The sequence below is a fragment of the Tachysurus vachellii genome, chromosome 5, assembly GCF_030014155.1.
Source record: "Tachysurus vachellii isolate PV-2020 chromosome 5, HZAU_Pvac_v1, whole genome shotgun sequence".
NCBI classification, from domain to species: Eukaryota; Metazoa; Chordata; class Actinopteri; order Siluriformes; family Bagridae; genus Tachysurus; species Tachysurus vachellii.
This window is the reverse complement of record NC_083464.1, coordinates 11753136-11767321: the sequence shown is the minus strand read 5'-3', so window position 1 is coordinate 11767321 and position 14186 is coordinate 11753136. Positions and strand designations below refer to the sequence as shown.

The window sequence follows — 14186 nt, the reverse complement described above, 5'->3', positions numbered from 1 at the left end:
TGCATATGAATAAACAAGGGTAATTTGCACACTGAAAATACACAACACAAATTTTCATTCATGGGTCATGGTGGATCCAGAACGTATCCAGAGGGTTTGTAGGCAAGAACAAACCCTGGACATTACACTAGTCCATTACCCAGAACCATGCACACACAAAGTTTAAGCATGCCAGAGAGTCCAGAAGATGCTCATTTAAACACTGAGAAAACATGCAAAATTTTGCAAAGTAGCCCAGGTTCATTTTCAAACTGGAAACCCTGGAGATGTAAGATACCAGGCTCCTACGATACCAGTGTCACCCACAGCCCAAATATTTTATAGTGAAATGAATAGAACTTTGTGTTCACCAAGCAGATTTCACAAATCTTTATTGAAAATCATATCTATGTTGATATATTATGTTTTAAAATGGAAAGCTGAGAACCCATGGCTTCAAACCTTTCTCACAGCAAGTGTTTTATTTTATGAACTATGGCATGTGTCTCAAAGTGTAGGCTATCTCTGTTAAATCCCACTGATTCTGTGAGTAGCACTGATTAGAGTGTGTCTACATGCAGCATGCAAGTAATACAGAGCAGTGATTACTGCTCCCCACCAACTAAAAGCTGCTGTACAAGCTCAATGTTAATTACACCCCAGCCATGAACTGGCTATCCTCCTTCACTAAGCATGAGCTTTGGCACCCATTATCTCAGTCTGTCTCTGCAAAGCAGCTGTAGACTAAAACATCACCACTCTGAATATTATTTGGAGTTAGAAAGATGAGCACTATTTAATTCTGTCAACTTCAAGACGGATGCTTTATTATAGCTGAATTCAGGCAGCTTTACTAGTTTATACACTATGGTGTTATGTATAAACGTGAAATTGAGACCCCAAAAGAAAACTCTAAGCTGGTTTACCACAATTGTTTGTCACTGAGAAAAATATCACATCTAGACTACTTTGCGTTTGTTGTCTCAATGACTTTGTTGTCTCAATGATATACTGCTTCCAGAAAAGTGATCATTTCCAGTGATCATTTCGCTTTTTGCAGTATTGCATCTAATCATATCAGATTGGTGACTATCTACAGAAATAAAACTAAATGTACTAATTAGATGTCGATCAAATTATTTACTAAACGCATAAATTTGGTTGACATTATTCCATTTCCACTAAAATGGTTTAAAGCTTTACTAATGTTTTATTAACCTTCTCCATCTTCTTTCTTCATGACAAGAAGGACTGATCCAATCTGCTATTTTAGCTGTGAGACCTCACAGAGTCAAATATTTATTGTATAAGCACTTGGACACTTGGATGGAATAAAGATTAATACAGCTCTACGTGAGTACATGTTCCAGTGTACAGGTGTATATTTATAAAACCCTCTTTAGTTTGAGCTATTGAAAAAGAAATGCTATTCTTATTATATTTTTACATGTTTTTCAATATGTTGCATATGTTGAATTTCCACTGGATGTATGTGTAAACTTTATAGGCCAAGGGGATGGGCCATCGCTAACAATGAGCAATCAATCATCAATCATTTCTGTTCTGACTCAAATAGAAGGCAGTAAATATAGATTAAATTCTCTGTTAGACTTAATTTAAGACCCCATAAAAGTTGGATGAGTGGGTCAACAGTTACTGAATGTAATACTTCAGTTCCTGAAACTAAAAAAAATAACTGGTACTGGAAACATGGATTCAATGTTCTTTTCTGAGCTTAATTCCCCACAAACGATCACAACAGATTCAAGGTCCTTAAACAGGATTATATAACAATAACCCATAATGGGCTATAAATGTGGACTTCATAAAATCTTTCTGACTACTGAAGCATGTAAAAGCAATGCAATAGAAGACTTTGCCCATATAATTACTCTTTCAGCTTATTATGCAGTACAACATAATAATAGTTGCTTTAACAAAAACGTAGCACAGATGACATGATCCTGTGAGAAATTTCCTAGAACCACCACAAGAAACAGTACTGATCTGTACCCTGTGTACCCATTACCAGCTATTTATATTGGGCCAATACCAATAAAAATGGTTAATATCAGAGAAAACATATTTGGAATTTTGAATACTGTGACAACACAGGATCCCAGGACAAGAAAACAATATCAGATGGTTTTAGTATCAGTATCTTAGTATCAAAAAAGAAAACAAATGGTTTTGTGTGATGTCTAAACCACTGGTTCAGGGGTTGCAACCAGTTAAACATTCACAAAAAATGTTTGTATATAAACATATCTTAAACAATACACACATGCAATATCATTGCATCTGATATGTCTTTCTTTCATATGATTTATAATTGGTGGATAAGAATCCTGCATACCTCTAGTCAGTACAGTCTGGTGTGCATGAACACAGAGAGTAAGAGTCCCTAGTGGGACAGTCTGTACAGACAGCGCATTGATTGAACCTTTCTACATGCCAAAATGGAACCAGACATGCTACAGTGTAAGTAAGCAGTGCCATATTAAAAATACAAATAGTTTACACAGATATACTGTATATAGTATCAAACTGAGTCTGTATTATAGAATATGTGCACCCTTATACGAGTACCAATAATATAAAAAAAAATTATTACTCCTTAAAGCATGGCACGTGCATGATGCTAGATAAAATACAAAAAAGTGCAATAAATTCTTTTTATTCATCATTTCACATATGTCCAGAATGACTTACATTTTATCTTAATTTATACAACTGAGGGATAAGGGCCTTGCTCAGGGGCCCAGCGGCAGCAGTTGCTTGGTGGACCTGGGATTCAAACTCACTACCTTTCATAGGCCAATGCCTTAACTATTAAGCTTCCATGTCCCATATAAAATAATCTTTATATTGAAGCCTTTAATTAATTGAACTGCTAATATCCGGATTAAAGCCTTCTATATTTCTATCTTTTATTTTTCTATAATTTTCTCTCACATTTATAACTTAAAGGGATGCATGGTGTTTTCCGTATCTTCATACATCAGGTTACTGATGTGTTGGGTTTAAATCACACAGCTCAGGTTACTGTCTGTGTGGGGCTTTGAGTCACGTGGGTTTCCTTCACGTACTCTCTTATGCGCCCACTGTTCAAAAAGGTTTCCTGCTCCCATTTCAATTATTTGTAAGATATAGCACTGCAAATTTACAAATGTGAAACCCCCATGAACCAAACCACAGTAAAAAAGACTGTTCCTGTATCTTTTATCAGTATATTGTTACATTAGAGGAACCCTATAGACAATGTTAATTGTTGATGCTGTGAAGTAGAAACCACTAACGGGTTTTTTTTGTTGACAGTCATTCTTTATCATGATAAGAACTTCCTTGTCGACACCAAATCCTGTAAAAAGGCAAGGGTCAAACACACACAAACACACACACACACACACACAGAAATAAACCAGACCAAAACTTGATACAAAGTTTTTCTTTGGTCTTGTAGCCTTTGCCTTACTTTGCTTCCATCTAGGGGTAAGAAGTGGTTTACACAACTATAAAATAGGAAGTCACTGAACTACTGTAAGGCCATCACACAAGATTTTTTATTTTTTTGCCAGATTTCCAGATCTGGTTTGCCAGATTTCCAGAAGGAACAATCTGGTGGATCATTTTGGGGAGGCCAAAAGTTTTTTTTAATGTTTTTTGGTGGTGTACAGACTTACAATCTCTTTCAAAGAATTGCGAAATATAAAGTATAAATATACACATTATACTGTACATATCTTTATTGTGTACATGTATGAACCCTATATGGACATCATAATGTGTGTATAGATAGAAACCTTTTAATGCATTACATTACAGAAGAGCGTCACCTAAAAATAAAGTTGGAACAGGAACACAACAAAAGAAATACAACCTAAGATTCTGATTGAAAAATCATGTGTAAGCAATGAAATTTTGAATGCAAATTGCACTGTGGTTGCAATTTGAGGGGATTAATCAAGCAACAAGTATAATTGTGTGGTACTATTCATGAGGTTGAACTAGGCACTGTTGTCTACATGTATTGTGCAGCAGTGGTACCAGATAAAATCCATACAGTTTGATTTTATGAGGAAACCACTTCATATCTTTGCAGAATTGGAAGCAGGTGTAGATGAGACTACTGCACTGTAGTCAAACCCACCAGTCGAGCACTTTCATCCCACAATCTCTGTGCCAGCTCATCATCTTTAGCTTCTGGGCCAGGCTCCTTCACAGCACAGTCCCTATAAAGCAAACACACATCCACATGAAACTGTTTAATCACCTTAATTATATAGGACTTCCATAACATTCCTCTAACTAAAACATTCTGAATGTTTTAATCATTGCAAGATTTTATTCAAAGACAAGACCAAAAGAGAACAATAATTTTAATTTATTTTATTTTTCTGTTTTTCTGAATATGTTAATTTTATCTCATCTATAAGTCCTATAAGTAACAGATACAGCTGACTTTCTCTTGTTTCTGACCTTTTTCTTTCTCTTTTTTAATCTGTAATTAATTTGTTTTTCAAAACTTTATCTAAATGGATTTGATATATTATTCTGTGAAAGCTTATTTGTGTCACTCAATAATTATTTCTTCATTAGATGAAGCAATCAACTAAGAAATACAGACAAACACAAATAATTCTTATGGTTAGTGTATAGACAGATGCTAGTTCAGCTTTTATAAACTATACATTAAACAAATATGAGGATCAGGCATGTAGCTAGACTTCACAAAAGTTACAATTAAAGTTCAGGTTATTTAAACCATTGCCCTATGCCCTCTTCTGAGCTATCAATCTTGTCAAGAAATGCAGGCTAGGTTCTGGCTTATTGTGGATGTTGTAGTAGTTGTAGTAAATTGTAGTAAATGTAGTAAATTTTAAACTGACAGTTTTTGAGGCTACAGTAATCAATAAAGTGATGTAAACCCCCTCCATTTTTTTGGAATGAATTGATTTTTTTCCCCAGGTGGAGCTAAAATATTATTATGGAACTTCTTTGGTATGTGTTGGAAAGAATGTCAATTGCTCAGCCATGAGGTGTCTGGAAAAAGCACAGGCTTCGAGTTGACTTTTTACTTGGAATTCAGTGCAACCTTTATAGATCACTATGGGCTGATTTACATTGGTATTTCAATGGAGATTGTTGCCATGGTAACATTACAATATATGGGTCTCATGGCAATACGGAGACCAGGTAATAATTTCTTGTTATGGCAATGAACTTTTAAGGTTGTGGTATCGAAGCTATGACAACCCTAGCACAATCGGGAATTTACGCAATCCTGTGAGGAGGAGACAGATTAGTTTACTGTCAAGAGCCCTGGTTTGGTCATATCAGTGGGTACTGTACCAGGAGACCTTGCCATTTAGATTTTTATCATACTTGTGTTCCCACTGTAAGTTCTCACTCAGCAAAGCTATGTGCTGCTGTTGTTCACTCAGCATAAGATTTAAGCAGTGGTGGCTTGACAGAGCAATCAGAAATCTGTTGAATCCTTATTAATGGACAAGGCTTTTTGTCATGGTTGTTGAGCAAAGGAATACAGATGCAGTATGTGCTTTCATTAAACAATTGTGAGGCTGGACACGTTCCAAAATGAAGGACAGACATTAAGTCAGGCAATCACTAAACAGGCATGAACTACTTCAGGCAGTGTAGGTAAATGTGAAATAAACTAAGGTTAAACCAAGTAAACTAAGCAGGAATTCAAAGCCAAATCTTACAGCAAGACTAAATGAAATAACACAATTCATTTTTTTTATAAGGTGTTAATCTACAGATAATGTTATTTGTTGATCTTTCATTTCTCATCTTGTGCCCATAATACATCCAATACTTCAACTATACCAGAAGACAAGAGTCAAGCTACAACCATTCCACATTCGTTTTACAAATTGTTAAATAGAAGTCAAGTTTTCCTGATGTTGCCACACAAGTGACTAACATAATCATCCCCATGCCTAGATTCTTCATAAAAGTAAACTTATGTTATCATTACATTTGTATATCCTATTTACCTGAAATAGCATCCTGACTTGTCCTCCAGACCCTCTGTCACAGCACAGTAGATGGAAGTCTGCGCTCCCTGCCAGGGCGTCTTCATCAGCAGGAAGGAAAAGAGTGTGAGTACAGAACTTAGCAGGGGGTACTTAGACTTCACATGTCGGCTCAACTCCGTATGGATCACTCCAGGGTGCAAGCTGTAGGAGGCCACCCCAGTACCTTTGATGGTGTAAGAAATTAAATATGTTGATACTGTTTGTGTGTTAAACATACAATACCAGGGACACTTAATTAGTTACAGCACAGACCATAAATGTTTACTATCTATCTCTGTAAAAATAAAAATTCTATAAACAACTATAGACAACCTATTATTAACAAAATAATGTTTTGTGTTGACCTCATGATTAGCTAAGCTACATTATACCTTTCATCCGCTGAGCAAGTTGTCTGGAGAACAGCACATTGGCCAGCTTACTCTGCCTATAGCTTTCCAGAGAGTTGTATTGCCTCTTGTCAAAAAATAGATCATCGAAATGAATCTTTCCTAGACAAAAACATTCACAAAACTATGAAATAAATTTAATATATTTATAATTAATATTCATTATCAAATTCGGTCTGTTCTCTCAAATAAGTATTGAATTATCATCACTTTAATAAGAAAGTCTGACCTAAAAAAAATTTTGGCAAGAATCTTAATCTCACTGAGCTTTAATTAAAAAGAGATTACCGCCAACATGTGCAATACTGGACACATTCACCACACGACTTGGGGCGGAGCGCTTGAGAATTCCCAACAGAAGATTGGTAAGTAAGAAATGGCCAAGGTGATTGACAGCTAGCTGTGCCTCAAAGCCATCCTCTGTGATCCACTTGGGGCACATCATTACACCTGTTGCAAAAAAAATTTCTTTACAGATTTACAGAGTAACTCAAGTACTAAACACCACTTAATCAAACCAAGGTTAAAGCAAACCTTATGCCACCATCATGCTACACTTTCACAATTACCTGTATGAATTAAAAGATCAATCCACAAGCAAATCTCAACCTAAGCTAAACTCTGTTTATAAATTCTGTTTATACAGCTTCAATATGGATTGACCTTTGTTCCACACAGCTTTAAATGAAATCTCTAATGACAGTTTTCTATTGTTATGATTTCCATTTAAAAATATGACCAGTCAGAGCTTTCCTGCATTGTTGATGAGAATATCCAGCCGTTCCTCTGTGGCTATAAATTCTTTGGCAAACTCATTAATGGAATAAAGGGAGGCTAGATTGAGGTGTCGGATGACCACATTTCCATTTTCTGTGGCTCGCCGTATCTCTTGCGCAGCGATTTCAGCCCGTCTCAGGTCCCGGCAGGCCATCACCACCCGAGCCCCTTAAATACACACAGCACTGATAGCACAGACGAACATGTCAACATTGCATGTTGAACACCTGTATCAGCTCCAAATTGTGTCTCATACCTCGGCGAGCCATATCCTGTGCTGTTGCTTTGCCAATGCCAGTGTTGGCTCCAGTAATCAATACTGTTTTACCGTCAAGGCGAGCTTGACTTGTGCACATTCCACCAGCAATCCATTTCCGCATCAACAAAAAGCCTGGAGGAAAAACAGCCTGGGTAGTTAAAAACACAATAGACACTTCTAACTGATAGTGCTTGCTTATTATTCCACCTGAAAAACACCTTTAGGACAATGAATATAGAATAGAAGTGTAATATAACATTTTAACTAGAATTTATCAAACCTACAGCTTAATTTTTGTATATTTAAAATGCTATTCTGTATTATATTTATAGATTTTTACATTTTACTTTATTATTACTACTACTACTAATACGATAATAATAGTGCAGCATCCACGACTGTGTGCAAACTACGAATCTCATTTTATAATTAATGAACCAACAATAAATATCTTGAAAGTAAGGTGGCCGAGAAGTGCAAAACACATTAACAAATCCGAGAACAAAATAACAAATTAGAAAACAAAATAACAAATTAGAAAACACAATGACAATTCAGACAAACCGGAAGAGGTAGATATAGTTTCCGATCATTGGACAAGACGCCTGTCACTCAAGGTATAAGGAAGTACAACAGTCTGCCGCAGGGAAAAGCTGGAATGCGTGTGTAAAAGTGTACAAAATGTATTGTCCGTACTGTGGATTCAAATTCGGTGTTTTGCCAAATTTCTGCAGTTCCTGTGGAACAAATCTTCAGGTTTTACAAGAGACACTGCAGAAATCCATTCAGCCGAAGCCAACAGATGTCACAGGTATTATTTTAGGTTCGCTAGGGATAGCAGAGCTAGTAGTTGTGTGTATAATGAATAGAAAGAGTTAGTTTGTGATCAGTGATGACTTTTAATCTCGCACATAGATAAAGGCACGGACTCATATAGAAAACTGAAAGCTGGGGAAAGAACCAAGTTTCCTTTGGGCAAGAAATGTGGAAGCAGAAAGGCGGAGAAGAAAGTCCAGGTCAATGATCATATTTAAGTGGCTGTTTAGCGATGGTTTGTGAATGGCACATTTGTTATAGTGATGATGGTGGTACTTTTTTCTTTACAGGTTAATATCGGTATAATGTCACTACACAATGGCTGCATAAAACCGCAACGAGGAAGAACGATCCAGTTATTCACGGATCGACTTGTAAATGCAAGTGAAACCCTCATTATGGCTGAAAAAAAATTTAAAGACTTTAATAAAAACATGGAGGAAGGACCCTATGTACTTCTGTACCCAGATGGCTCAGAGGTCATTAATGTTCCTGGGACATCGAGGCCCTTTACACTGAAGGACTATAAAACAGAAATTGGAAAACCTTATTCAAGGATAAATTTGTTTCTTTGCAGAAGGAAGGACTTTGAAGGTTAGTTTGCCATATTTAAAGTATTGTTTATGTTTAGGGTAATAACTAGTGTTGGGCAATAACACGTTACTGTATCGCAGTTACTTTTGACAGTAACTAATACTCTAACGTATTACTTTTTTAAATAAAGTAACTCCGTAACCGTTACCATATGGTGCGTTTGTCCGTTACATTTTTAAATTAATTCATTTTAACTGAAGTGTAGCCTACAGACTAACCTGTTTACAGCAGAGACGCATTGTAGGGTTGGTGGATGCCGCGCTGTGGGCGTGTTTCTGTTTATTGTGAAAGACGAGTTTCTCAAAGTGGAAATATGCTCATTATTTCACTTTAGTTGAGCATAAAGACAAAAACCTTTTAGTCAAATGTAGGCTGTGTCTTTCTGGTTCGAAGGTCCTATCTACTGCGATAAACAGCAACTCCAGTCTGTCGAAGCACCTCCAGAAACAGCTTTTATGATGCAGAAGACACTTTAGTTTTTGATTCTGATTATACTATTTAGCTTGTTTTGTTATTTATTTCAGAAATCCTTGTGATATATTCAGTTTGTGCTGGTTTGGCTTAAATAAAATAGTGTTTAAAAATTACTTTCGGCGCTTCTATTTTATTGGGCGCAGCTTTTGCAATCTTTACGGTAAAGGTAGTGGAAACGCACAGACCAATTGCATGCGAGTTAAGCCATCCCACGTGATACCACTCAGCCAATCAAGTCTGCGTTCCTGAAGTAAACACTGCGACTCAACAGTGAAAGACAGATGAGAGAGAATTAGAGTAAAGTTACACGTGAAAGAAAGATAGCGATACATGTAGAAAACAAAGGGAGAGAAACAGACGAGTGAGACGGAGAAAGGGAGAGAAACAGACGAGTGAGACGGAGAAAGAGAGAGAAACACGAGTGAGACGGAGAAAGGGAGAGAAACAGACGAGTGAGACGGAGAAAGGGAGAGAAACAGACGAGTGAGACGGAGAAAGGGAGAGAAACAGACGAGTGAGACGGAGAAAGGGAGAGAAACAGACGAGTGAGACGGAGAAAGGGAGAGAAACAGACGAGTGAGACGGAGAAAGGGAGAGAAACAGACGAGTGAGACGGAGAAAGGGAGAGAAACAGACGAGTGAGACGGAGAAAGGGAGAGAAACAGACGAGTGAGACGGAGAAAGGGAGAGAAACAGACGAGTGAGACGGAGAAAGGGAGAGAAACAGACGAGTGAGAGGGAGAAAGGGAGAGAAACAGACGAGTGAGACGGAGAGAGGGAGAGAAACAGACGAGTGAGAGGGAGAGAAACAGACGAGTGAGACGGAGAAAGGGAGAGAAACAGACGAGTGAGACGGAGAAAGGGAGAGAAACAGACGAGTGAGACGGAGAAAGGGAGAATAAAGAACAAATGGCGCTCTCCAAAAAAAGAAAAGTGGACAGCGAAAATAGAGCATTTAATCCAGAATAGACAGACTCATTTATGTTCCCACTTCACACTAAACCAGTGTGTCTCATATGTTCAGAAATGGTGGCACTTATTAAAAGTGACAATGTGAAACACCATTATGAGAGCAAACATACAGGTTTTGAACAAACACATCCACTCAAATCTGAAGACAGCGTCCCTGAGACAGCTTTCCCAGGCCTGAGGAAAGTAGCCCTATACATCCTGACCATGTTTGGCTCTACGTACAACTGCGAGACAGCTTTCTCTACAATGAACATAATCCAAACTAAATATGGTTCCAGGCTCACTAATGAGCACCTCCACGTGTGTATGAGAATGGCCCTGACTCCATTAAAGCCCAGGTTTAACATCCTGCCAAGCTAGAGCTCAGTTCTCTCACTGAGCAAAAAGTGGGATATAAAAGGGAAAGTTAAGCACTTTATTTAAACATACACAATTTTCACATTTTATTTATTTTCTCTTATTTTGAAATGTAGCCCTACTTTATTTAATGAGAGACCGCTAAACATATCTACAATCATACGTATGTTCAGTTCTATGTTACGTGACAATAAATATTGTCAAAATGTTTTTGAATTGTACTGAATTTATTTGATTTGACAGTCAGGTATTGATTGCTTACAGATGTTGATACAATTACTAGGCTACATAAATATATATCTCACTAACTAGTTAGACATTATGATCTTCCGGACCTTTGCTTCAAGAAATTTTCTCTTACTGGACCTCTTTAAATTTTAGTTGAATACCTCTGGTATAGACCATAACGCATAAAAGGGCATTAATGGGAACATTAAAGTATGTTCTTTAAAAAAGTCACTAAAAAGTTACTTTTAACAGTAACGCATTACATTTTAGTGTAAGTAATCAACAAAGTAATTGAGTTACTTTTTGAATGAAGTAACTAGTAACTGTAACTAGTTACTATTTCTTAGTAACTAGCACAACACTGGTAATAACATGGTTTGTTCTGTGTCTAGGAGAACAGGAAGTCAGTTCAGAATCAGACAGAGAAGTTATCATAAGGACACAAAATCCTGAGAGATCTAACCTGGCTGACACACTGGTAATATCAATAAATCCAGTTGATTTTCAATTGTTGAAAAATATCTGTATAAACTGATTATATTTTTTTCTTTCAGCCAATAATACCTGTGCATACAAGCACATCTGAAAAAAGTATGGATAATAAAATGTAAGATGTTTTTACTCTTGTCGTAGTTCATGCTCACTATAAAAGCAGAACAAATAAATACTTTCAAATCTTAAGTACTATTAAATGTCTGATTACATCTGCTTCTGTTTTTTTTGTCTGTAGTGATTGTGCTCCAGGAAGTGAAGTGCAGGTTAGTGTTAATAGTGGTTTAAGTACATTAATCTGACTAACATGACATAGGTATGATCTCTGGATACTACTGCCATGCATACCATGTCTTTTTCTAAATATAATATTTGTTGATAAAGTCTGATTTCTGTTTTAAGATAATACACTCAGATACAGAGGATGGCCAACCAGGTACTTCAGATCATGTTACAGCAGAAAACCACTGTTACAGGTTTGTTTGGTTCACTAAATATTTTCTTTATGTACTTAAAAAATAGAATTTGCATGGTTGTGTATTTGTTCCTGCTGCCTGCTTATTGGTAGAGAATTCATGGACATTTACGCTACTTGTGTTTCTGCTGAAGTGCTAACCACATTGTCCGGTAACCGAACAACTGTCCTGGTCCACAGAGCTCTGCTCTTATAGCATTCCTTACATTGTTTATTGGGTAATAGTTTTGTCTTTGAAACAGACCTGCATCCTTCAGGTGTATTTTTAGAGAGCGCAAACATCTTTATGCCATGATATACTGTACTGCCAGCATCTCCAAAATCACTCCATATGAATGTCCTTCCTCAAAGTAGCGTTGAATTAATTCCATTTCCCTTGCTTGCCAATGTTTAATTCTGTTATTTTCTTATATTTAAATGGAGAACTTTACACGTTACACATAAGATTCCATACCTGTATATCTTGAATGACATGTGTCTTGTCCAATGATCGGTAAGTGTTCCATTCACAAACTATACCTACCTTTTCCGGTTTGTCTGAATTGTCATTGTGTTTTCGGATTTGTTAATGTGTTTTCGGATTTGTTATTTTGTTTTCGGATTTGTTGTTTTGTTTTTGCATTTGCATAGTTTTGTTTTCGGTTTCAATTCAGACAAACCGGAAAAGGTAGGTATAGTTTCCAATCATTGGACAAGATGCCTGTCACTCAAGGTCTAAGGAAGTACAACAGTCTGCCACAGGGAAAAGCTGAAATGTGTGTGTAAAAGTGTACAAAATGTATTGTCTGTACTGTGGATTCAAATTCGGTGTTTTGCCAAATTTCTGCAGTTCCTGTGGAAAAAATCTTCAGGTTCTACAAGAGACACTGCAGAAATCCATTCAGCCGAAGCCAACAGATGTCACAGGTATTATTTTAGGTTCGCTAGGGATAGCAGAGCTAGTAGCTGTGTGTATAATGAATAGAAAGAGTTAGTTTGTGATCAGTGATGACTTTTAATCTCGCACATAGATAAAGGCACGGACTCATATAGAAAACTGAAAGCTGGGGAAAGAACCAAGTTTCCTTTGGGCAAGAATTGTGGAAGCAGAAAGGCGGAGAAGAAAGTCCAGGTCAATGATCATATTTAAGTGGCTGTTTAGCGATGGTTTGTGAATGGCACATTTGTTATAGTGATGATGGTGGTACTTTTTTCTTTACAGGTTAATATCGGTATAATGTCACTACACAATGGCTGCATAAAACCACAACGAGGAAGAACGATCCAGTTACTCACGGATCGACTTGTAAATGCAAGTGAAACCCTCATTATGGCTGAAAAAAAATTTAAAGACTTTAATAAAAACATGGAGGAAGGACCCTATGTACTTCTGTACCCAGATGGCTCAGAGGTCATTAATGTTCCTGGGACATCGAGGCCCTTTACACTGAAGGACTATAAAACAGAAATTGGAAAACCTTATTCAAGGATAAATTTGTTTCTTTGCAGAAGGAAGGACTTTGAAGGTTAGTTTGCCATATTTAAAGTATTGTTTATGTTTAGGGTAATAACTAGTGTTGGGCAATAACACGTTACTGTATCGCAGTTACTTTTGACACTAACTAATACTCTAACGTATTACTTTTTTAAATAAAGTAACTCCGTAACCGTTACCATATGGTGCGTTTGTCCGTTACATTTTTAAATTAATTCATTTTAACTGAAGTGTAGCCTACAGACTAACCTGTTTACAGCAGAGACGCATTGTAGGGTTGGTGGATGCCGCACTGTGGGCGTGTTTCCGTTTATTGTGAAAGACGAGTTTCTCAAAGTGGAAATATGCTCATTATTTCACTTTAGTTGAGCATAAAGACAAAAACCTTTTAGTCAAATGTAGGCTGTGTCTTTCTGATTCGAAGGTCCTATCTACTGCGATAAACAGCAACTCCAGTCTGTCGAAGCACCTCCAGAAACAGCTTTTATGATGCAGAAGCCACTTTAGTTTTTGATTCTGATTATATTATTTAGCTTGTTTTGTTATTTATTTCAGAAATCCTTGTGATATATTCAGTTTGTGCTGGTTTGGCTTAAATAAAATAGTGTTTAAAAATTACTTTGTGTTTAAGTCAGTTTTGTGTTTGTATAGACCATAACGCATAAAAGGGCATTAATGGGAACATTAAAGTATGTTCTTTAAAAAAGCCACTAAAAAGTTACTTTTAACAGTAACGCATTACATTTTAGTGTAAGTAATCAACAAAGTAATTGAGTTACTTTTTGAATGAAGTAACTAGTAACTGTAACTAGTTACTATTTCTTAGTAACTAGCACAA

At 36.7% G+C, this 14186-nt stretch overlaps 2 protein-coding genes across 8 annotated transcripts in view; one reads left to right on the top strand and one right to left on the bottom strand.

Moving 5' to 3' along the window:
- Positions 1-3707: 3707 nt before the first annotated feature.
- si:dkey-23o4.6 (retinol dehydrogenase 13) lies at positions 3708-13964 on the bottom strand. 4 transcript variants are annotated; one of them, XM_060869783.1, is made up of 7 exons: positions 13598-13964; positions 7464-7598; positions 7187-7375; positions 6719-6883; positions 6413-6532; positions 6000-6204; positions 3708-4211 (listed from the first exon to the last, which is right to left on the bottom strand). In XM_060869783.1, exons 2-7 carry the CDS (start codon positions 7585-7587, stop codon positions 4106-4108), a joined length of 909 nt encoding a protein of 302 aa, XP_060725766.1. In that variant the 5' UTR covers positions 7588-7598; positions 13598-13964; the 3' UTR covers positions 3708-4105. The 4 variants fall into 4 exon arrangements, with proteins under 4 accessions (XP_060725766.1, XP_060725767.1, XP_060725765.1 ...); XM_060869784.1 differs by lacking the exon at positions 13598-13964 and adding an exon at positions 9231-9502; XM_060869782.1 differs by lacking the exon at positions 13598-13964 and adding an exon at positions 9095-9501.
- Positions 8104-14186, top strand: part of pogzb (pogo transposable element derived with ZNF domain b) — a 32976-nt gene continuing 26893 nt past the window's right edge. Inside the window, exons 1-10 of one of the 4 annotated variants that reach the window (XM_060869776.1) lie at positions 8104-8277; positions 8382-8482; positions 8573-8876; positions 11300-11385; positions 11462-11514; positions 11638-11665; positions 11802-11875; positions 12704-12780; positions 12885-12985; positions 13076-13379. In XM_060869776.1, the coding sequence (XP_060725759.1) occupies positions 8148-8277; positions 8382-8482; positions 8573-8876; positions 11300-11385; positions 11462-11514; positions 11638-11665; positions 11802-11875; positions 12704-12780; positions 12885-12985; positions 13076-13379 (1258 nt within the window). In that variant the 5' untranslated portion in view covers positions 8104-8147. Of the gene's footprint in view, positions 8278-8381; positions 8483-8572; positions 8877-11299; positions 11386-11461; positions 11515-11637; positions 11666-11801; positions 11876-12703; positions 12781-12884; positions 12986-13075; positions 13380-14186 lie in introns of those variants that run through there. The other 3 variants (XM_060869778.1, XM_060869777.1, XM_060869779.1) reach the window with 3 other exon arrangements.

What these genes read in the sequence shown, in the direction of transcription:
- si:dkey-23o4.6 (XM_060869783.1), bottom strand. Translation starts at nt 7,587, where the DNA reads ATGCGGAAATGGATTGCTGGTGGAATGTGCACAAGTCAAGCTCGCCTT. An exon ending in ACAGGATATGGCTCGCCGAG is followed by an intron (nt 7,376 to 7,463) that starts GTATGAGACACA and finishes TGTGTATTTAAG; the next exon opens with GGGCTCGGGTGGTGATGGCC. An exon ending in CAGTATTGCACATGTTGGCG is followed by an intron (nt 6,533 to 6,718) that starts GTAATCTCTTTT and finishes GTTTTTGTCTAG; the next exon opens with GAAAGATTCATTTCGATGAT.